We start from the raw sequence: 22,205 nt of genomic DNA on the forward strand, positions 1-22,205 counted from the left end.
AAGAAGAGCCAGGCTGGCCAAACCTGCTCCAAAGCTCRCTCTTTTTCCCCCTTTTCTAAAAAGCAAGGGGGGGAGAAGGGGTATTTTCCCTAGCACGCTAACCCAGAGCAGGGCTGGGGCCTGCTCTSTGTGCTGCAGGGTTTGGGGGTTAGTGGGGCTGGCTCAGACCTGGGCTGCTCTCCTCACACCAGTGCASCGAGCTGGCACAATCCCTCGTCCTCAGCGCGGCCGCTGTTAGTGCCCCAGGGCCAGGCGCTCTGTAAGCCCCAGGCTTTTGTRGCACAAGGCACAGCAACTTTAGGAAGCAAGGAAAAAACCCTAGCAATCTACCTCCTTCTCCATTCTCCTACTCCACATTTAAAATAAGAGCCAAGCAAGTGACAAATAATTTATACTTTAATACAGAAAAGAAACAACACAGCTCCAGGGCTTTGTAAATACCACAGGTAGCACTTCAATATATCTAGAAGAATACAACATTTGACTCTGCCTGAATAACAGATGGCCATGAGATAAAAGGGGGGGGAAATAAGTGCAGATACATTTTTTTTTTCAAATTACTTCAGCATTCCAAGGGCAGTTGCTCTACTAAAAAAATAAAATCCTATACTAAGAAGCTCTGGAAGCACAATGGCTTTTYTGGGGTGTCAGCAAAAGAGTCCCTACAAGGCGGGGGGGGCTCTAGCCCCCAGCCAGTCCCCTGGCAGCAACGGGCCTGGGGCCCTATTTCCAACCGGCTGCTTGCCTCCTCTGCCAGGCCTTGCAAGCAGGGAAGGAGGCTCGGGGCAGCCCCCATGGATTCTGTGGTGCTGGGATGTGGAGCCCGGCGCTCACATCCCATGGGGGGCTGTCACTGGCCGCTGCTCAACAGCACCGCGGGGACACGGCAGGGCTCGCAACACCCCCATTTGGGGCCTGAGAGCAGAACAGGGCTAAGCTCCAACCCCAACTAGTCAACACCAGCACACACTGACCTAAAACCTACACTGCTGATAAATAAATAGATAACATCAACCCCACMGGGCCCAGGTCAAGCTGCATCCCTGCCTTTGCTTGACTTTGGGGAGCAGCTCCTCACCCAGGCAGGGAATGCATTTGGGCAGATTAATATTCCATATATCCACCTTTCTCTRCTACCAAAGTAGCAGCTCTCACCTAAAGAAACAACCGAAAGGGATTGCAGCCCCTCTCCCTCAGCTCGGGGCAGACACTTAAGGCCACTTCTCCAGCCTGCAGCCAGCGAGAGGCTCCAGCGAGAGCCTGGAGAGATTTTCAAAAGTTGCCGGGGGGCCCTGGACGCCCTGGATACTCAGTGGGGCCTTAAGCACTTCTGGAAATCTTCCCGGAGGCACTTGGAAAAGGAAGGAATCTATTTGCTGCACTTGGGAAAGAAGAACAGGAACACTGCAAGTAGAAACTAAATATATCAGCACGTGTAAGCACTGGCCAAGAGGGCTTGGTTTGCTTTTTAACTAAAGTAGCAGTCATAAATCTTTAATTTGTGCTCAATACTGTCACATTACTTAGAGAAAACCAAATGCCCTTAGCACCAAAACAGTGACGATCTTCACTAGTAAGTTTATCTTACACTTCACAGACAGATTCTTCAAAGAACAATAAAAACCTGCTTGATGAAGCAACCCTGACAATAAAGGATTAAATCTACAGGAGCAGACTGACAGCCCACCTCTCTTTTGCCAAGCATGACCAAGCAACTCCATGGCTAATTGCTACAGCTATTAACAGCAGTCAACTGCAAGAGCAGAACTGACCTGAACTCGGGAACTTTGCAGGGGATCTCTCTCCCTCTCTCCTTTTATGTATTTGTTCTGAAGGCMTCCAAGTTTTCCTTGCAGCAGCATCATGCTTAAGGTGGCAAGAACTCTTATTTGGGCATGGAAAAATCTACAGTGCCATCAGAAATGAGAGCTGGGCAAGGCAGGCCCATCCCAGTTAGGTTGGCAGCACAGAACGCTGTGTCCTATTTGCGGCGTTAAGGAAGTCTATGGGGCACTTGGTGCTGCAGGAGCAGGACAAGCCGGTCTCCCCCACAGCCGGGGGAGCTCARCCAGCCTGGGACACCACAGAATTGTGGTGCCAGCTCCTTCGGGCCTAACTCCAAAGAGAACTAAGTGGTAACTCACAGACTATATTAAGCGTATCAGTGGAGAGCTGGTCCCAGATACAAGCATTGGCCCCGTTGAAGGCTGCTTTATTTCTGATATTTCTTACCTGCCTTACAGCGAAGGGGCCCAATCGATTCCGAAGTGGGAAGACAGGAGGTGGCCTCTCAGAGCTGCGCTGGGCCCCGCGAGCGGAGCACACCTTGCAGTCAGCAGAACTCTGACTAAGCTTGAGGGGTCAGGGGTTTTACTTGGCTCTTACCCTGCCTGTACGCAGAGATCTTCCACTGGCTTTTGGCTTAGGAGGAAGATGGAGGAGAAAACTGAAAGTCTTCACCACACACAGTCACCTCTATAACATCTATTTTCCTACTAAATGATTTAGTTTGTAAAACATTAACTATAGTCTTCTGTTTTCTTTCTTTTTTTGGCTTTTTCCTTCAGCATAATTACTTGTTTTACCAAACTGAACAGCAACAATATCTCTAAGACAAGTGTGTTTCCCTCCTAATGCAGAAGTGTATACAGGCAAATTCCTGTGATCAGGAACACGCTTCCTATCAAACCAGTCCCATCTCTCCGAGAACAGCAGTACAATTCACTGGAGGCAAAGCCAGGTGGCAGTGTAGGCAGATTCCCTTACCTCGGTATTTTGCTGTCACAACAGTGCTACATTTCTGCTGGTTGATGAAAGGGTGAAATCTGTCTTGCTCGATGCTCGCTCCTTTGTAACTGATTAGCACAACAGCAAACCTAAGTGCCTAATGGTAACAGAAAGCTTTGTCTCGAGAGGCCTGGGATTGCCTCTCTCCTATCAAAAATGAGGAGCTTCCAAATACCTCCGCTCTTCCTTTAGAAGCTTAGGCAAGAGACTCAGCACCACCAATCTGGAAGCTCTTGCACTGGAAGCAAACAGCAGCATTTCTTTCTGGTTGAGACAGCGTTGCTTTTGATTGCACAGTTAGACTAGGGAGTGTGGCTCTTTATTAACATGCTTGAAATAAGACAACGTAGTAAGAGCATGGACAAGGATAAAGCACCTTGCAGGAGTTTGTGTTCCATCACCCGGGACGAAACCATGCTGAGATGTTTCCAGGTCAAGCAGCCCCATCGGCCCTGAGCCATCACTAATCTGGTAGATCGTTAACAGCCATTTGGGAGAACGGGGCGTTTAGCCTGTCCAGTTCATCCACCTGGGGCGGGTGATGCATTAGTATCTCGTGCTCCTCAGACACGTCGTCGCCCACAGTGACGAGGTTTGTTAGAGATTTGCTCCGAACGCACTGGAAGTCGACGTGACGGCTCTTGCCCTCTTCCTTCTCCCACGACATCTGGATGAACGGCCGCTGCACGTAGTTGTAGATCACCTCCGAGCGGCCGCCGGGCCGCCTCTTCACCTTCTCTTTGCAGGTGGGATATCCTGGCAACACAGACGGGTGGACAGTTACACCACACTCTTTGGACTCGCACAGACAACTCTCTCCTCTGCACAACTCTCTCCTCTGGACAAGACTGTCCAGACAGGAGGGGAAGAGAAAGAGACAGGGGAATTTGGTCGACAAATGCTCCTATTTCATAATTACCACTGCTGGCTTGTGAAAAACTGTCTTCTTTCCCCCAGGATGAGACTACAGCCATTGTGTGTGGCCATTGCGATCAATGGCTGCAAAGTGCTGGCTGTTATGTGAGCAATCAATGGCTATAAAAATGAGATCATCTTCCCCAGGACAGAGCACAAGGTTCYCCAAGCTCCCTGAGTAGATGCTTGGAGCAGCAAGAATGCAGGAAACACAATTCCTTTTTTCTGCTTCCTTGGTCCTAAAGACAGGAGGCTGAGAGAGAGACTTCCAGCAGAGGATCAACCTTTATTAGAGACCAAAGAACCCACATCGGAAGTCTCCTGCACACAAATTCATAGAAAAGCAGGATTTATCAGCTATGGAGTGACTCATTTTAGAATTTCCTTGACTGAGGAAATACTTTTACCTTCAATGCCAATGCGAATGTTCTTCAGACCCCGTTCCTTTAATACGGCTTTTGCAACGTCGCGATTCTCAATGTACTTGAAGAATCTGTACAGCTTGGAACTGTAAAGGACTTGAGAAATAAAAAGGCTCGTTAGAAACTGTTAGGAGGAACTTTCTGCCCGTTTCTGAAACGCACAGCTGTGGGGGTGCCAAAATAAGAGCTCTCTTTTCCCTCAACTGCTTCAAGTATCCCCTACCAACACTGAGATGAGCTCAATTCCCTTGGCAGGAAGGCATTGATACATGTTATATTCTGGATAGCAGGAGACTTGGAAAAAGCTTTCCTGCTCCCTGTTCTTCCCTACTGCCCCACTACCAGGGTGTGCACAGAGCCAGGAGCTGCTGCACTAGGGGCACAGGCAGGAAAAAGAGAGACGTGGTTGTCACAGCTGAGCCCCCATGACCTGATGTGAGCTCCAGCATCAACCGAGAGCTCTTACTTTGTGAGTACTCCTCTCCCATCGGAGGGGGGTGATCTTCATCCCAGTCCACGGTGTCCTCGTCCGTCAGCACCACGATGTGGCATTCACGTTCCCCCTTCCTGGCGCTATCCACCATGATGGGCAGGATCAGCTCCTCCAGGTAGCTGTCAAACTGCTTGTGAGCACCATCGTTGGACAGCTCGTGGAGCAAAGCACCTAACGAGACAGGAATCACAGGCTGAGCTTTTAAGTTATTCCCTTTTTCACATTAAAAACCACACTGAATCAGGATCAGAGCACTCTGCACCACCCRGAGCACCTCATCAGAGATGATTTCTCTCCGTACTTACTTAGATCCTGACATTTGATTGTGTTGAAGTCAAAGTTGATGCAGAGGTAATCGCACGTGTCTCGAAGGTCTGGGATTGAAATCCCATCAGGGCAATTAATGATCCCCGTTTTGTAATAATCCTGCAAATTAAAAGGACAAGTTTTGGAAAGAAAATTCAGGACAGCTTTGACATCAGTCATTTTCAATTCGCTTTTTGTTCTGTTAACCAATGTTTGTTAGTTAGGACGGAAAGAAAGAGCTCTATGAACGGCAGAAATAGCCCTGTTTGTCCAAGGACGGGCCCCTTGGCAGATTCTCTTGGGTGTGATAAAATGTGAACTCCAGTTAAAACTTCTCTCATAATGTGGGGTTTCATAATATCCTATATGCTTTTATATGTAACCATGAAAGCAAGATGGAGCTCAGGAACTACATGATACATGAAAGTTAAAAGGCAACACGGACAAATATCCACAACGATGATTCATACTAAGATCTACTATAAATGTTTAGCTAAAAACGGAACAATAATAAAAGAATATGTCCTGAGGGGTACACAGCTGCTTGGGAGACAAATCAATTCTGCCCACGTGACAAGAGGTCTTTTTCCTCCATCTGCAAACATCATCTTACCAGCACGGTCCGGAAGACAGCTGAGCTAATTCCTTCTGCGATTTCATATTCTCCCTTTTCATTTGGCCGGGTGAAGTTATATTCTCTTCCTGGTCCAAACATCCTAAACAGAGAGAAGTCCATATAAATGTACAAGTAAACACGGATGCACCCCTACTAGAAATAGGTGCATGGAGGCTAAATATAACCAGCGATACCACAGGTAGACAGTACTTTTTTTCCCCATTCTGGAAGGGAAGTTACCAGCTGCAAACAGATATACTGCTCACCAACAAGGCAAACCCTTGGACAGAAGGTGAAAATAGTCCACATTTAGTTAAAAGTGCACATCGGTTAAAACACACGGACCAAAAGGAGAATGTTGCCTAGAAATCTACTGACTTCTCTATATATCTAATTATACCTTCAAGGCCTAGGAGTCCAGTTCAAAACAAGCTCAACTCTGCTTAGTTCATGAGCATGGATGAGATCCCAACATGAATAATATGCCTGAATGCCCTGAAAATGGCACAAATCACTTACCTTCCCAACATAGTATCAGGGTGAGCTGTGAAAATCTGTGGGTTCACTGCAAATCGAGTGCCATCTACCACAAGGGTCACTTTCTCTGGAGCCTGTGCTTGCGAATTGATGCTTGAAGACAAAGTGCTGCCTCCGTGGCGTTCCTGGGTATTAAAATATTCTGGCTGTCTTTTATTCCCATCTTGGAAGTGACAGCCGTGCGTGTCTTCAGAAGTGGACAACATGCTACTGATCTGGGGACTCACCAGGAAAGCAGCATGTCGGCATTCGGGATCCAATCCTAAGAGAAACAGACTGTATGAGGACAAAATATCATTTAATACTAAAGCCTTCTAGTGCAATGAGAAACACCAGCAGAGAATGGAGATATGCTCATCTTTTAGGGTATTTTTATATAGCAGAAGGCTATGCCGCATTTTTGACTCGAGACAGCAACTCAATTTTGAATAAAAATCTTCCCAACTTTAATACCTCTTATTAAAGTATGATGGAGAGACCTTTCTCTTTTCCACCAGCCTGGCAAAGTAGGACATATAYGCCCTGCACTCCCCAGCTGCAAGTGTGCCTTTTACCCAGAGCGAGCTGCCTTGGGACACTTGAATTTTGGCAATAACGTTATCASCTGGCAAAAAAATCTGCCTTAAAGATTGCTATACAGCAAACACAGATTTTCCTCACCCTCAGACCTCGGACCTGAAGAGGGGCTGTGACCTCCTAGCACCACGTTGTTCTCTTGGGGCTCATGGCCGGGTGCAGTTGTGTTTTCCACGGAGCAACTGGAGTCGCGGTTTCTCGACCAGCCTGTCCCAGCAGCACAGTTCACGTTCATGCTGGGCCTCCGCGGCGTGAGGTGGTGGCTGCGTTTCCTAAAGGAAGAGCTAGGAGAGAAAACACCAGGGTGTCAGTGTTGGGAGAAATTCCCAGGCAGTGAAGCCTAAATCCCCGTATCTTCTACTGCAAGCGAAGTCCCTCGGGGTCAGGARGCTTTTATTCAGTCATTTAATTGARCTTGAGAGGGGTTTCTGACACTCCTTTTACCCCTACACTAACCTCATCAGAGCAAAAAAGACAAAAAAATTATTTTTAAGGTAACAAACTTTACTTATAAACCTCTGCTTTCTTTAAAATAAGTCTAATATTGAGTCTTTAGCGCACATGCATATTTTTTCCAATATCTTCCTGGCAACTCTCCAATGTCCAGATCACTAGAGTCCTTTAAAAACCTTTACGAGACTCTTGATTCCCAGCACTGGCAAATGCACTTGGCTGCAGCCTGAACGTTAACGTTTTCCTGGTTACCAGCGCTCTTCCGACCCAGCCCGATTTTGGACCAGGACGTGCTCTTCTTCCAATAATTTGGGATTTATTTACCCCCTTGGTGTCATGTAGTGACSAACCCCACTATTTAACCCAGACAGTCCTACAATAAAGGCCCGTATCACATCAAATACCCACCCTGCAGCAGCCCCACAGCCATCCCACCCTGGCTTGCGACAGATACACACGCTGCTTTGAGCAACTCGTTTCAACTCTTCTCTAGAGACCTCAAAATTCCTCTTGGGATGTGGTTGGGGACATCTTCGGTTGAAGACATCTTCAGTGTTTTGGCCCCTTCACATGCAGCTCAATTCACCTTATTATCTTAAGGGTCCTCCCTTTTGCTGTTCTCATGTCACTCAACTCTTCAGCATCTTCTAGCAGCTCTTTTACCCCTTTTCCCTCATAAAACTCCGATGGGGATAAAAACAAACCCCATAAAACACCACATTAAGAAAGCAACTGGAACGCAAAGCAGAGTTAGTGAATTCTCTGCTCATGACCTTAATGAGCAGTTCAGCTCCGGCTCCATCATTACTGCAAATCAGCACGAGCATTTCCTCCTAATTAGAGAGCAACAAAAGGGGTAACGACCCCTTCCTCCCATCTCCCTAACCAAACGCTAAGTCGTCAGTGTTATTAATTTGGTGGATTTTTAGAAAATCTGTTGCAGATCCATGCAACAGTCAGGAGAAGGAACATTTCTGGCTGCAGCAAAACCACCTGAAAAGCCCCCCTTTCTTTTCATTATTTCTTCAAGGTTCTGGCTGATGGGTTATTTTTATTCCAGGAAATTTAAGAGGCTGCCACGCATCACTCGGAGCTCCCCTGACYCCAATTACCCGCCTCGGGCTGGGTTCCACTTCCCTCTCTTGATGTTTTCTGGGCTGTTTCACTCTTCTTTTGGCCTAAAAAAATCCTGGACACAGACTGTCTCTCACAGCCTTTTGGAGGGTACAGGAGAGGTGCCTAAACATGCAGCAAAACACAGCACAAAATAAACTCTTTTCAACCAATTTCAAAACTGAGAATTTGAAACCGAGCACCAAAACCCTCCACCATCCTCCTGTACCCTAGAGCCTATCCTAAGCATTGCCAGAAAAATGCAGTTTTCCAGCCTGTGTCAAACTACTTATGCAACCAATACTACGTTTAAAACATATACCCCGAATCGTATACATCACGATTACGCTATACTTTTTAAACCTAAACGTTCCAAAATCTGGCAACTGCGCAGAAAGCCAAAAACTTCATCTTCTCTACCTGGCAACAAGCTCCCCACTAAGGATAAGCAGCAAAAACTCAGCATGGGCACAGACCTTGCTCTGCGAGCTCAGCAGGGCTCCACGAAGCAAGTCCGATACGCAAATATACAGTTTATTTCTTAGGCGCCTGCCTTTCACGAGCGCTCCATCACGGCTGGCCTGCTGATAGATCTGCACAAGCTCTTGATTATTTAATATGTTACTTGGAGAGGAGCTTTTGGGGCAGGGGATCGGACTGACAAGCCTGTGGGACAGAAGCAAACGGCTTTYGTGGGTGTTCCTCACGTTCCAGGGCTTCACAAGGAACCCGCCTGAGAAGTGAGGCTGCAATGAAGTGCAACAGCACGAGCCAGGTCCCGACGGCATCTTCACAAGCAAGAATCTGGCTTTGATTAGCACAACGGTCCGCAGCCTCGCGAGCAGTGCCCTTTCATCACCTTAAACTTGGAATTAAACACCCAGGCGGTTCCAGGGGCTCTGTGTGCAGCTCAGCACAATCCTTCACCGTGAGGTCCAACTAATTCATCAGCTACAGCTGCACTACGTTGTTTTTTCTCTGACCCTCTCTTCCTTTTTCCGCTTAATCTGCTAGAAGCATTAAAAAAAACACCCCACRGCTCTTCCGCATCTTCTCTTTATTATTACTATTATTATCACCACTATTATTATTATTGTTGTTGTCGTCATTATTACTACATAAAGATCAGCATGGGTGGAAGGAGTGAAGACCCTCAAGAGACGGTGCAAGATTCAGACCCCTGCTCTTTGCAACCATCATCTTAAAGGCATCAGGTGGGATTCTCCCTCCCCTATTTTCTGGGAAGCTACGTGTTCACCTTTTCCTCCCTTCTTGGCATGTCCAAACCCCAAGATGTTTTCTTTTGCATTTCCAAACGGGGGCAAACAAGTCAGCGCTCTTTACCTGCAGCTGGATGGTACAATAAGTTCTGAAACTAGTCATTTAATGTGACAAATTCAACGCAATCCCACGTACAACCCAGCAGGGAAACTAGTTTGTCAGACTCCAGACGGTCACGTTCAAACCTGAGCAGCTTATAAAGGTCCTGCTCTGCTTTCATGGCTGGGATCAAGGTGACCACGGCGAGAAGGACTACCTATAAATAATAATTAGCACTATTCACCTCCAAAGCTTTTTGCAGATATTAAGTGCTCGCTGCTCCCGGCAGCCTGGGAAGCACAGGGGTAAAGTCTTTAATGATGAAAAGCAGGGATACAGAAGGAGGGCTGTAATTTGGGGGAGCAGTCAGAGCAGAGAGGTGCTACTCCCGCGTGGTCACTGCTCACGTTCGCTGCCTGGGCACGATGACCTTGTGGTGAGCAGGACGAACACGAGCAGGTTGCTGCCTCCTTTGAGGTCTAGGTTGCTATGTGTGTTTCTGCCAAGCACAAACCAGCCAGGGCCACCGACACGGAGCTGTGAACGTTACGTCCCGCTGAGCGGCAGGGATGCTTCGCTCCCGCGCCCGCTGCCCACTTCGCACAGGAGTCATCTTTGCTGGGATTTGCTCTGCGCCACGCTTTTCTTGGGAGAAAAGTATGGGAGTCTATTTCTTATTTTCTTTTTTAAGTTAGAAGTTCAAAGTTTTCACTAGCACCATATCACAGGCCTAGACTCTTCATTTCATGAGCTTTCTGGAGAGATGAACAGCCTGACCCTTGTTCTATCCATTCCTAAGGAAGGAAGGGTGCTGGGATAACCTTCCCCGCCCCAGGAAACCACGGGAGCATCCCGAACATTTCCCAAGGCACTCCATTCTCCCATAGTTATCCTAAGGACACAAATGGCCTAACCTGCCATAAATAGTATGCAGGCGATGGATGAAGGAAAAGAAACTTAAATATACTTAAAATAACACTTACAGCAAAGAAAAAACATGCAGATGAAGGGCAGTCTACACAGTTAAAGCACAGACTCATTGGCTCCTAACTATTTTACTACTTGCTCCTTATCCCTAACCCTTGTGGTTAAGAGAGCTACTGCAAAACAGCTTGGGGACCGGGGTTTGCAAAACTGTGCAAGATTTCAAAGGAAACTGTGAGGAGTCGAGCAGTCAAATGCTGTGCAGAGCGGAGCCCGTCCCTGTCACATCCGACAGCCCAGGCACTGCTTCCCCGTCATCTGGCATGACAAGGAGGAGGGCAGAAAGAGTAAAAATAGTAGAAATGGGCAACTTGAGTGTTCAGTTTGTGAATGGCAAGGAACTGTCAGCACGCGGAGCGATGAATCAGACAGTTCGTAATCTCCCACTCTTACCAAGCCACAGCGTAACCACGATGACTAAATATAAAACTCCAAACAACTTATTTTTAAGGTGGCAACACTCCTTTACGTCGACAAAAACATTGGCACGTACAACTGTTCTCAGAAATATGAGCAAGCAGGAAACACGCAGCTGGATGCAGGGTGTGCCTGACCTAATTCTACAGTCAGCACTAGCTCAGGACAAGATGTATTTCTAATGTAATTGCTTTCCAAAGAAAGAGTTTAGCCCAAGTTTCACGTCTCAAAACGTCTCCTTGGAAGATGTTGAGCGTTTCCTTGGGTACAACAGYGGAGAAGCAGTTAGAGCCGATCGATCCCCCGTCCGGAGGGTTAAATGGAAAATCTCACTGGGTTGAGATAAATAAGCAGCATTTCCTGCACACAAGAATGAGCAAATCGCTCCTGGGGAGGTGTGAGCCACAAGCCGAGTGCAGGGCAGAGATACCCGAGCTGGGAGCGCRCCGCGGGCTGCGGCTTCCCGACGCACCTCGCAACACGGATCCGACCCCGCTGCGCCAGCCGGGAGAGCAAAACGCTACTCAATTTGTGACAAGGAAAGAGCGCTCTGGCAAGCAGGCAGCAGCCCCATTTTCTAATTTTTGCAAAAACGTTATGTTTGCTCTCAATGCGCAGATGTTTTCCCCGAGAGAGGGAAGGGAAATCACACGCTGCTGGTCAGCTACGTTCAGTGGCAATAAAAGCTCCCCAAGTCCAGGGAAGCGCTGCACAAGATGCAAGAAAAATCCTCCTGTTAGAAACAGGCAAGAAATACAAACCTGCTCTTTCAATGAGCTGGGAGGCTCCTGCAAATATGGAAAATGACCGCAGCAGGTGGGGATTTGCACAGGTGAAATCAGGCTCAGACCTGGGGAATCTGGGCTCTGGCTTCTAGCAACATTCTTCTACTCGAGAGCAAGTCGGCGGGCCCCTGCTCTAAGTATTGCAGGGTTTACAGGAGGGAGAAGAGGCTTTTCTCCCACAGCAATGGCACGGACTAAAATACATTGATTTTGTGTCTATAGCAAGTGAAGCAACAGTTAAACAGAGGAAAAGCTAACTGTAAAAAACATGGCAAAAACAACAGGTCTGACAGGTCTGAAGCTGATGTTATTGAAACAACTATATCGGGAACCTGCCATTTTCCAGCCAAATCATCTTCGCTTGCCAATGCCCAATTTAAATAAAGCTTTTGAAAGCAGCACCGGTATTTTCTCTTTCAAGAGAAAAGCCCTGTTCTATGAGCATCTTCTATCACATGCCTGCATTGCAACCCTGTTTTTGCAATTTGTCCTGACATTACGTGGTTCCAAGTCCGCACGATTTTTCTGCCTCTGGACACCTACCAGAAGGGTTTGCTGTCAAACACCAGGAAACACAAACTGGAGTTTTCTTTTATGCTCTGACACGCAATTTTTGGCTCCTGCTTTTGAATTTTACTCCCAGCAGCTCCTAGGCAAATTCTACAGTTTTTAAACATTTTAAGACTCAGAAGGTCTCATTCATTAGCTAGTCTTTTTTAAAAAAAAAAAAAAAAAAAAAAAACCACACATTTTTTTCCAGTTATCAAGAACAAATCTGGTTCTTCACTCACTGCTTCTCTTAAGCATAAGACTTTTCTGGAGCGATCAGTTTTCTGCTCTTCCAGAAGGTGAAGTGGCATGTGTGAAATGTCACATGAGAGGAGACACCGGGGTCACAAGCCTGCCCTGAGCACCTTCTAGCACGGATTTGAGGAATGGATCCTCAGCTGAAGAGACTTGTGCCGCATTCCACCACCTTTTACAGTCTGTGACCMTTTCCTGTGGCCAGAGAGACCAAATTTGTTAGCAATTTGCATAGATAAGGGAGTACCGAGAAGGGAAAACATCAGCTTTATGGTAGGTGCACTATGAGACTTGATAGGACTCATGCTTGCCACTCAGTGACACCTCTAGATGTGCCTGGAAATGCAACACAAAAATGCATTTATCCACCTGAAATTGAAAGAAAAACTACGCGGAGCCTTTAACATGCTTTTGTCATCCCTGCTAATGATGCTCTGGTTTCATTTTCTGCTACAGACACAAATATAACCAGACCAAAAAGAAAAAAAAGGGCAATTTAGAGGCTGAACTAGCACAGACACAAAATGGGCTTCCCTTGTTATGAAATGGCTCTATCAACATACAGTGGATTCATTTTCCATCTGGCTCCAAATTATAGATGGCAAACGATGTCCAGCAGGACTGATGCAATTGAGGACAGCTCAAAAACCCTGGCAGGAGAATGCAAGGAGGCTGATGAAACGCTCGATTGTCTGCTCCTATTTTGTGCATAGTGCTTCACTGTTAGCGAAGCTCACTCGTCGCCTCGTCTTAACAAAAATCCCCTGTTTCCACAAGCGTAATTCAAAACTAGTCCGCAGGAGGGTTTTCATGATTTAATGCTGCACATCTACACCTTGACTGAAGGAACATTTTAACTGGCAGCACCTGGTTCACAGGCAGAAACTCACCACGGCCACAAACGGCTCTTCCCCYCTGCAACCGGCACTCTCATTTCTGTTGCCAACCTACAGTCGGCAGGACTCACATAGGCAGAAAGCTAGTCGAGCTGCATTGATTTTAAGCAACCTATGGCATACTTCTTCCAAAGTTGGAAGTTGTGTCATGACAGATTACCATGAACTGGAAGRGATTAAGCACACCCAGCTGTGTCCTACAAGCAGCTGTCTCAAAAGGCAGCAAAATTACTGAGTGAGGCAATGGGTTAATGCTTTGCTAGGGCTATTTCCCTCTCTGGGAGGCTCAGAGTACTGATTAAGAGCATGGCCAAGCAACCTGTGAAGGCACTATGCACTATTATATTGTAAAGGCAGCTTCCTTACAGCTAAGTAAATTCAGTTAGCAATTTAAATGGGGCTAGCCATGCCAATTCAGAATATAGACCTCCTTTCTAGCCAGGAGAACCTGACATATGGATCTGACCATGGTAAGGAAGAAGAAAAATAGTAAATGGTGAGCTGCTAACATAAACAAGCCCTTGTATCTACTTCTACAGACAGGAAAATGAATGTTTCCCTTCTAACATACATAACACTGAGCTAAATAAATAGTTTTAGGTGACATAAGAGCTAATAGGAAAAAAAATCTGTTTCACAAGTGAATAAAAACCTTAACCTTCTAGATCTGAAAATGCTATTTTCTTTCTCAGTTTTCCTTCTCTGGCAATTATATCTTACTTCATCTCCAATGCACACCATTCCCTATGTCTTAAGCTACAGAACCTAAGCGGTTCAATTCTAAGCAATACAAAAAAGCGGGAGAACAACTGAACAGACTGAAAAACCCATTYGCAAGTGCCTGTAGCAACCAGAATTGCTGAATAAAAAAAAATACCCACGTGTCCTATGGTAACTCTGGAGCAAACCCTCTGCCAAGCACCCATGCCGAAACACAGCTCCTTACTTACTGGCGGCTCATAGGTTCTCAGTGCTACCAGCACCAATATCCTGAAATCCTGCTGCCACAGAGGGGAAACACTAAGTCCCAGCAAAGCTGCAGAGTTTAAACTGTTTGTGCAGCACTGGTCACTCCTCCAAAGCCCAGATGTCTGATTCACGTTAATATTTCAGTTTAAAAGTCCCCTCTGCTGCTGATTCATGAGAGGTTTGCATAGAAAAATCTGTACGGTCACAACCAGCATGATTTTAAGCCTCCTATTTTAAGCCAGCACAATCAAAGCGCTCTCCAGATTTCTGGTTCAGCTACTTTTTCAGGAATAGCCAATAGAAAAGGTGAAGTTTTATAAATTATTTGTGCTTCACCACTAAATATGCTGCTGCCATTTGTCTGACACCTATTGCTTTGCAAGGGGAAGGGAATTAAACAGTTTTCTAAAGCAACTGAATATGTATTTAATCACATACACATGAATTCCAGTGTCCATAAGCCTGTGATCCAGAAGATTAGGGCCCAAACAAATTTACAATAACAGAGTAAAAAACAGCTGATATGTCAGTGCCTCCACAGAGATATTGCTAATAAGCCTAATATACAAAACCTGAGTGCCTCTGAGCTCAAATGCCAATGCCCAGCACCCCAGAGGCAACAGTGCATTTGTTACCCACTATAGTTCAAATCTTAAATCATTTAATGATTTAATGAATGATTTATATATTCTTTTGCTCTTGATGCATCTAAGATATCCACATTGCTCAGATATGGCTCCACATGCAGTTTCACAGAACAACAGGATTAAATTCTTACTGCTTAATTTAAAGGTAAAAAATATTTTTTAATGTAAATACAATGGGAGGAAGCATTAAACTGTTCTCATCTTGACTGTGATAGGAATAAGTGATAAAGTGTTTGCACATACTAATATGTTTTAACTGAACATTATCTAATACCTGATTACAATAACGAAGGATACATTCAGAGATTTCTTAAACAATTCTATATGACAAAATCCAGTTGTCATTAACTAAGTAAAATGCTTGTTCTGTCCAGACGTACAACGTAGCACAAACATCCCGTATTACTTTTGCTTTGGGGAAAAGTTTTTAACGAATTATCCAGTCCATGTCTGCTACCACGTGCCTGTAAAGTGATTACTGACTGCACCTGCTGCCTGATATGATGGAAGAGGGAATATAAGGAAAAAGCAGCAGCCCCTAATCCCTACGTGATTGCTCCACGCAGATGAGATACTAGGAGTTAGTCCTCCAGGTTCATGCACTTCCAACACGTTTCAGCACTGCCCTATTTGCTTTTGGCATCTGGACTTCTCTTTGCAGATCAGGAGCAGGAGGTTAAGAACGAGTCTAGTCTGAAATACCCAACAGGTTTAATGGGTGGAATAGCAGAATGTCATTGGAGTGAATATTGAAAATAAACCAAAATTTCCTCTCCTCACTTACTGAGCCTTTAGATCCCTGCTGGAAGTTGCTCAGTATTTCCATCCACAAGGTGAAGCACTTACCCCCTTGGACTCTTATTTTAGCAAGGCTGCGAGCAGCTGAAAACTCCACCTTCCTTCCCTGGAAAGGATCCCAACAAGTAACTGCTAACTCATTCCCAGCTCATCTGCTACAACTCCAACTGACAGGCATTTCTAACCAACTACAAGGCAGTAGTTGAGAAAACCAACAACTCATTTTTAACCGACTACATGGCAGCAGTTGACAAAACTAACAACAGAATGAAGATTTTGTTGAAGTTGAATGCTGTTATAAGTATATTTGAGTAAGCTCTGCTCTACCTGCAACCCTGCACCATAAGGATGGGGAGGAAGAGCCACATCCATGTGAAATGTGGTCCCAGCAGCAGCAGCACCAAGGAACAAGACAGAGCTCGAGCTCTGGAGCCCAGCAGGAGATGGGACAGATCTTTAACCAACTTTGATACGAGTTGGGATGGCAGGGACTATCTGCCAGGGAAATTATCCACTATCYCCAACAGGTATTGCTGTATCTCCCCGTAAGAGCCATCAGGACACGCAGTCCGGAGCTACGCGGGATGAAGCTACAGCTGCCCGGGCCAGCGGTGGGACCAGGACGGGTCCAAGCTGAGACTGGCAGCACTGGCAAGAAACCGACTGTCCAAGTTCTCTAAATCAAGCAAACAGCTTGTTTAATGCACAGTAAGACACAAACAGCAGCAAAAACAGCAAAACAAACCTCAGACCTGTGTTAAAGAGGGGGGCAGCAGACTCATCAAGTAATAATACAGTAATCGCACACCGAGGTAAACCAGGAGTTTTATTTAGCACAATTGCAGCTCTTCAGGAAAGCAAATCTCCATTTATTTTTGGAGCGKTAGGAATGGCGGGTGAAAACTCCAGCTGGATAAAGCCAATCATTAGCACTATGCCTGTGTCAGCAGAGGACTCTGTATCTTATTTTTAAAGGGCTGAAAAACATCTTGCTYCTGGTTTCAAAATAACTTAAGGCTGACTATGGTACACTGGCAAGACACCCCTTGCTTTGTTTACATGTCTGGAGAAACATTCTGCACGTCAAGTGTATAAATAACCAGGACTTTCTAAGAATATTGCATTACGTTATGTGACTAACATTCTTTCACAAAAATATTTGGCTAGTATCATTCGTTGCAACAAAATAAGCCAGCAACCGTAGCCATATTTTATGGAAGTTATTTTCTATTTTTTTTTTTAAAGGAAAAATCTAAAAAGAATATGGGATTGAAATCCTATTTTCACATATATAATGCAGTGTTCATGCAGGGTGAAGGTGCCCATTTGGCCTCCAAATGCAGGATGTGGAAAGTTCTAAAACTGAAGTGTGTTTCAGAACAGGCCACTCCAGCTAATTTTTAATTTGACACAGGTCAATATTACAGTCTATTCTGTGTTTACCTCTGAGACAACTGAAAGAAAGGCTAGAATTTGTATTATTGATTAAAGAAACCATCTTCAGAGTTGATCCTTATGAGGAACGTCTTGCTCTGCTCCTCAGCAACCAGAAGGACTCACACATAAATCAGCATATTTCAGTATCAGAGCTTATATTTGATCATAAGAAAGCCTTAATATGAAGACAGATCTTACAGCAGATGCTACTTATTAAGGCGGGGGGATAGTAATTTATAAAGAAGCTCCACAACTTGTGTTTTGAGTCCAGACCAGGCTCTTGACTAGGAAGCCACTGTCATTAAGTGACTCTCGGTGGGTAAATCCGGCGCGAGGCTCAAAACATAACGGGCAGGAAGGCTCTGCACACTCAGCATCAGAAGCAAAGGCTCCTTCCAGCCCCTTCCRTGGGACACAAGCAGGACCTGGGTGTTTGGATGCTAACTACCAGCTCCAAATCTTATGAGGGATAAGTTAGGCCGTTAAGCCCCAGAGCTATCAGTCTGGCTGGACCGAGCTCACATGGGGCTGTGTTTTGAGTTGTTCGTAACTCAGCTGTGATGGTCTCCTAATTGAGGATAACACGGAACATCTGGAGCTTGCACCATGAAGGGCTGGAGAACAGCCCAGTTGCTGCACTGGTTACAGTTTCATCCTTGAGAAGCACAACAGATGCGCTYCGCCTGTGCGAAGGAGCATTTCCCATGGTTGTGCGCAACAGTTTGAGAACAGCTTAGAGCAAAGCAASGACACATACAGACACTGTAGTCCTGGCGCATTCATGATTTTTCTGGCTAACAACTGTGATGTTCAAAAAACAGCTTTGAGGAGTGGAGACTCACCCCTTGGCAAAAAACATTTCATAACAGCAACGTCAGGCAAACRAGGTACCGCTTAAAAACAGCACCGCTCAGTACACTAGGCTCTCTGTAGCTTTATAACTAACAGCGAGCAGAAATCCAGTTTCCCCCACTGGATGTGTCGCCTAGGGGGACTGGTTTCACTTCAGTATCTCGCGCCGCACACGTGAAGCCAAACGCATCAACGGCAACTGTTTATCGCCAGCAAAGCTGCACGTCCGAGCACTTCTTTGCCGTCACGTACGGTCGTTTTAGGCCTTTTTGACTGCATCACACCACCCAGCAGCACGTCGGACCTCACCCCTCCGTGCACGTTAAAACGCAAAGGGCTGCTAGAGGGAGCGGGGCAGACACGCAACGAGGTCCTCGATACGGGATCGGGAGCRGTCTCCGTTGTGGGAGGCGGCAGTGAGAAAGCTCCTGCCCTACCTGCTGTTCACAAGCGCCCAAGAAATCGGCACAATCGATATTCTTCTCCTCTAGCGCGACATCAATATCAGTGCCTTGAGTAATACTAAAAAAGAAAGGTTTATATCGCTGTGTCGTATTGCTTAACCCAGAGATAAGCAGGATTAAGAGTAAAAACTGAGACCTCTGCAGGCCCAAATTACTCGAACGTTAGCTAATTCACATCCTAAATTTCTAGGAAGCCTACAGAAACTTTGGAGATTARCTGTTCTGCAAGGAAACAGCTCATCGACAGCCCCATGTGCTTTGAGCTTTTTGAACTGCTTTGTTTGAAAACTAAACCATTTCACAAATTTACTTGAATCATCTGAAGGTGACTGAATCATGTTACGATTGTGCATACGTGCAACCTGGCCTATCTGAAAGGAAAAGGAACACCAACACTGTARAAAACATCTTCTAGAAGAAAAAAAAAGTATCATGCTCATGTGTACTATGCTTTTTAGTTGGCCTCCTAAACAAGGTTACAGCAAATGAGGCAAACAACCACCAAGAAATTCCCCAAAGACTCCAACACAAGCAAAATAACTTTTTTTATCTTATCTGCAAAAAAGGTCTTTGCTATTGTGGACTTGTGCTTCCTGAGCCCGTATCAGTCACTAAAACCTGAGGAAGGGCAGCCTTATCAAAAAGCATTAGGCTACAAGAAGGCTTTCAAACGCCTGCCAAAACACTCCTATCAATGGATTAGGGAGCTCATTCATAACTATGAACTGCTGCAGGAGATAATGTCCCAGGCTGTAGTAACCTTCGCACTGGCTAGAGGTTATGTAATACCCCAATTTTTAATCCCCTCATCCAGAGGCAGAAGAAATGAGTCAGCTTGCAAAGGTTAAAGCTTCCTTGCTGTTTCCCTCCTCCGTTTGTTCCAATTGTGATGATCTAGCAGATGACATCAACTGCACAAACCAGGAGAGACTTGTAAAATTCATCGCTGACGTTTGCAATCCTACTGGAAACTCCTATAAAACCACCGCTGTTGCGGGAAGAGCTGCTCTATAGTTTTTTCCCCCCCATCCTCTTCCTTTGCAGACTTCTCATGCCAGTTATAAGGCAAAACTGGGTGAGAGCTGCAGCCACTCRAGCCACAACATGGATGCGCTTTCTTACAACTACCACTTTTAAAAAAAATAACATCAGTGATTATTAAGCTGAAAAATATCTGCYATAGTTGGGGTGCATCCTTAACCGAGACAGTTAATAGGACAATCTAARGCATAACATGGAATCGCAGATTAATTTCAGGAAATGCGGCCAGCTGTTGTCCCAAGAGAGCAGAGCCACTGGGCTGGGATCCAAGACATGCAGCGATGCTTTCTGACCTGGAATTACTTTTCCTGAGGAAACCTTTCATCTGTAAAATACAGCCTCGTTGTTTTTGCATGCCTGAGCTTTCAGAGCTACAGAAGCAAAACTCTGTTTGTGAAGAACTTTATCAGACAGCAGAGAAAACTCATTCTTAGGCATCACTTCTTACTGCAGCCACTCGAGCCAGCTGTCAYGGTCCTGCATTTCTCTGCTGTTCCCGAGTATCAGGCACGTGCTTCCGTCATGCTGCTTTCACGGCTGCCAAGCTGCACTTCCTTCTGAGAATCCTCTCCACTGATTCAATGGAATAAATGACAGCATCCCTAGGCACAAGCCAAGGACACGGTGCTGCTCTCTGAGGGCTACTTGGCAATTGCATTCACCTCACAGTTCTTACCAACAATTTTGCTGTGGAAATTAAATAGCCAGTTTCAACCCCTGTTATTTCAGGGCATCGGCTTTGCTCCAGTTTCACCTCCCCTTTTTTTGCTCATCTATTTTGCTCTTGTGCCCCACACAGACTCTTATTCCCAGAATAATCTGCTCCCTAGCTTCCCAGTCACTCTGAGAGTGGGATATTTCTGATTTCTCCCAATTCAGAGCTCACAACTGAACCACAGCTGTTAAGAATATTATTATATTTGCTCTTTTTGTAGCCAATAAAGAAAAAATCAATGAAATGACCAAGCGTTTCCACAATCAGTAGCAATCAGTGGATTGGCACCACTTTTAGCAGCTGCACATATCACCCCAGAGGCTTTTTTTTGAGGGCAAAAGTCAGAAAAAAAAGCAATCCCACAGGAGTTACATAAGTTGCTGAATGTTCAGTGACTACAGCCAGTGTTCACTGCCCCTTTTAAGACCTACAGCTATTGATTTTGCTTCTAGACTTCAGGCCCACCCTACAGTCCTTTACTACAAGCTCTGAAAAATGAATATGTGGGCTAGAAACACCCCTCTGCAGGCCAGAGTCCTGGTCTACTGAAAAAGAACAAATCCTGACCACAGATTAGAATTTGAACAGCAAAGGAAGAAACTGTCATCAATGTGTCTGATGAAATCAGGTACAGGGAAGACAATTCCTAGCATTGCTGCTGCTTCCAGCAGCTGTAATTATTTCCTCCTAACAGACTCTCAAAAGACACCTGGGTAAAAGCCTGAATTTGCTCTGCTTTCTTGGTCCTGCTGCATGCATTCTGGCCTGTTTTGGTCAAGAGCCCTGCAAATGAACTGCACTTCACACACATGCTGCAAATTAATTTTTCTCACTAGGTGCCATGAGTCCCAAGCAAATGAAGTTATTAAAGACATTTTTTCCCCATTAGTTTTAAGCCTGACACTACAAGGTACATTCCTAAATTCAGGTCCCATTTCTGTGGTAGAAAAAGCAGACGGCTCCGCAGATATCAGCCATGATGGATGTTTCCACTGCCAACCTGCATTCGTGTGTGCTGCAGGTGTCCCTCCTATACATCCTGCTATACAYCCTCCTTACACGAAGCAGGGCTTGCCTTCCCTTCCCCCAGGATAAAGCAGCTTTAAATATCCCACTGTGGTTCTGATTYGTCTAATCTGAGCTGTCTAGATTATGAGTCTGAGCTTTTCCTGGTGCCTGCACAGAGGAAATAAGCAGCCAAAGGCAATTCAGCTCATCAGATACAAATGGGATCAATCCTGGCTGAGGAAGCTGCAATTCAGGGATTTTGCAGAACCAAGAAGCTGCTGAATAGGTAACATCCCGGACCAAGACTGTCCAAGGCAACGCCAGGGAGCTAGGAGACTCCACACAGGAGCACGCTCGTTATTCCAAGAGCTTCCCAAATTCCTGCGATGCGTTAATTAACCTCTGAGTTAGAATCATGCAGTGATTTTCCTAACAGCACTGCAACTTCAAGATGCAATTATTAATACAGCTGCACCACTTCCAGTCGCTTGGCCAAGAGGGTCGCAGCTCTTGTACAGCACCAAAGCCTTGCATGATCTTTATCACAAAGGGTGAAGTGTTAACCTTTCTCTATACCCAGATTTTCTACTGACAGGTTTTCAGGCATATCACGTGTAATCAGAAGCRCTATTTTTCAATGACCTTATACTCTGCTTCCTTCAACTCTGCTGTTATACCCCAAGCTAAGAATTTGTCTTCTTGTAATGACTTCAAGTGACAACACATCCCAGCAGGCCCCAAACGTTGCACTGAGAGCATCAACGAAAGCTCAGGATGACTGTTGCTCCTCAGGACCTGTAAAAACATGCTGGACTGCCAAGAAAAATGCTACAATATCTTTCACAGAAAA

The 22,205-nt window shown here is 45.6% G+C and overlaps 1 protein-coding gene across 2 annotated transcripts; it reads right to left on the reverse strand.

The window, feature by feature from the left end:
* Positions 1 to 631: 631 nt before the first annotated feature.
* Positions 632 to 14,417, reverse strand: KCTD20 (potassium channel tetramerization domain containing 20). Of its 2 annotated transcripts, XM_026036106.1 has the most exons (9): positions 14,375 to 14,394; positions 6,737 to 6,936; positions 6,304 to 6,338; positions 6,059 to 6,201; positions 5,537 to 5,639; positions 4,923 to 5,043; positions 4,591 to 4,788; positions 4,110 to 4,220; positions 632 to 3,543 (listed from the first exon to the last, which is right to left on the reverse strand). In XM_026036106.1, exons 1-9 carry the CDS (start codon positions 14,383 to 14,385, stop codon positions 3,251 to 3,253), a joined length of 1,215 nt encoding a protein of 404 aa, XP_025891891.1. In that variant the 5' UTR covers positions 14,386 to 14,394; the 3' UTR covers positions 632 to 3,250. The 2 variants fall into 2 exon arrangements, with proteins under 2 accessions (XP_025891891.1, XP_025891890.1); XM_026036105.1 differs by having other exon boundaries at positions 6,059 to 6,338; positions 14,375 to 14,417.
* Positions 14,418 to 22,205: the final 7,788 nt, after the last annotated feature.

This window comes from Nothoprocta perdicaria, unplaced genomic scaffold (assembly GCF_003342845.1).
Source record: "Nothoprocta perdicaria isolate Ctin4 unplaced genomic scaffold, notPer1 scaffold_170, whole genome shotgun sequence".
Lineage (NCBI taxonomy): Eukaryota > Metazoa > Chordata > Aves > Tinamiformes > Tinamidae > Nothoprocta > Nothoprocta perdicaria.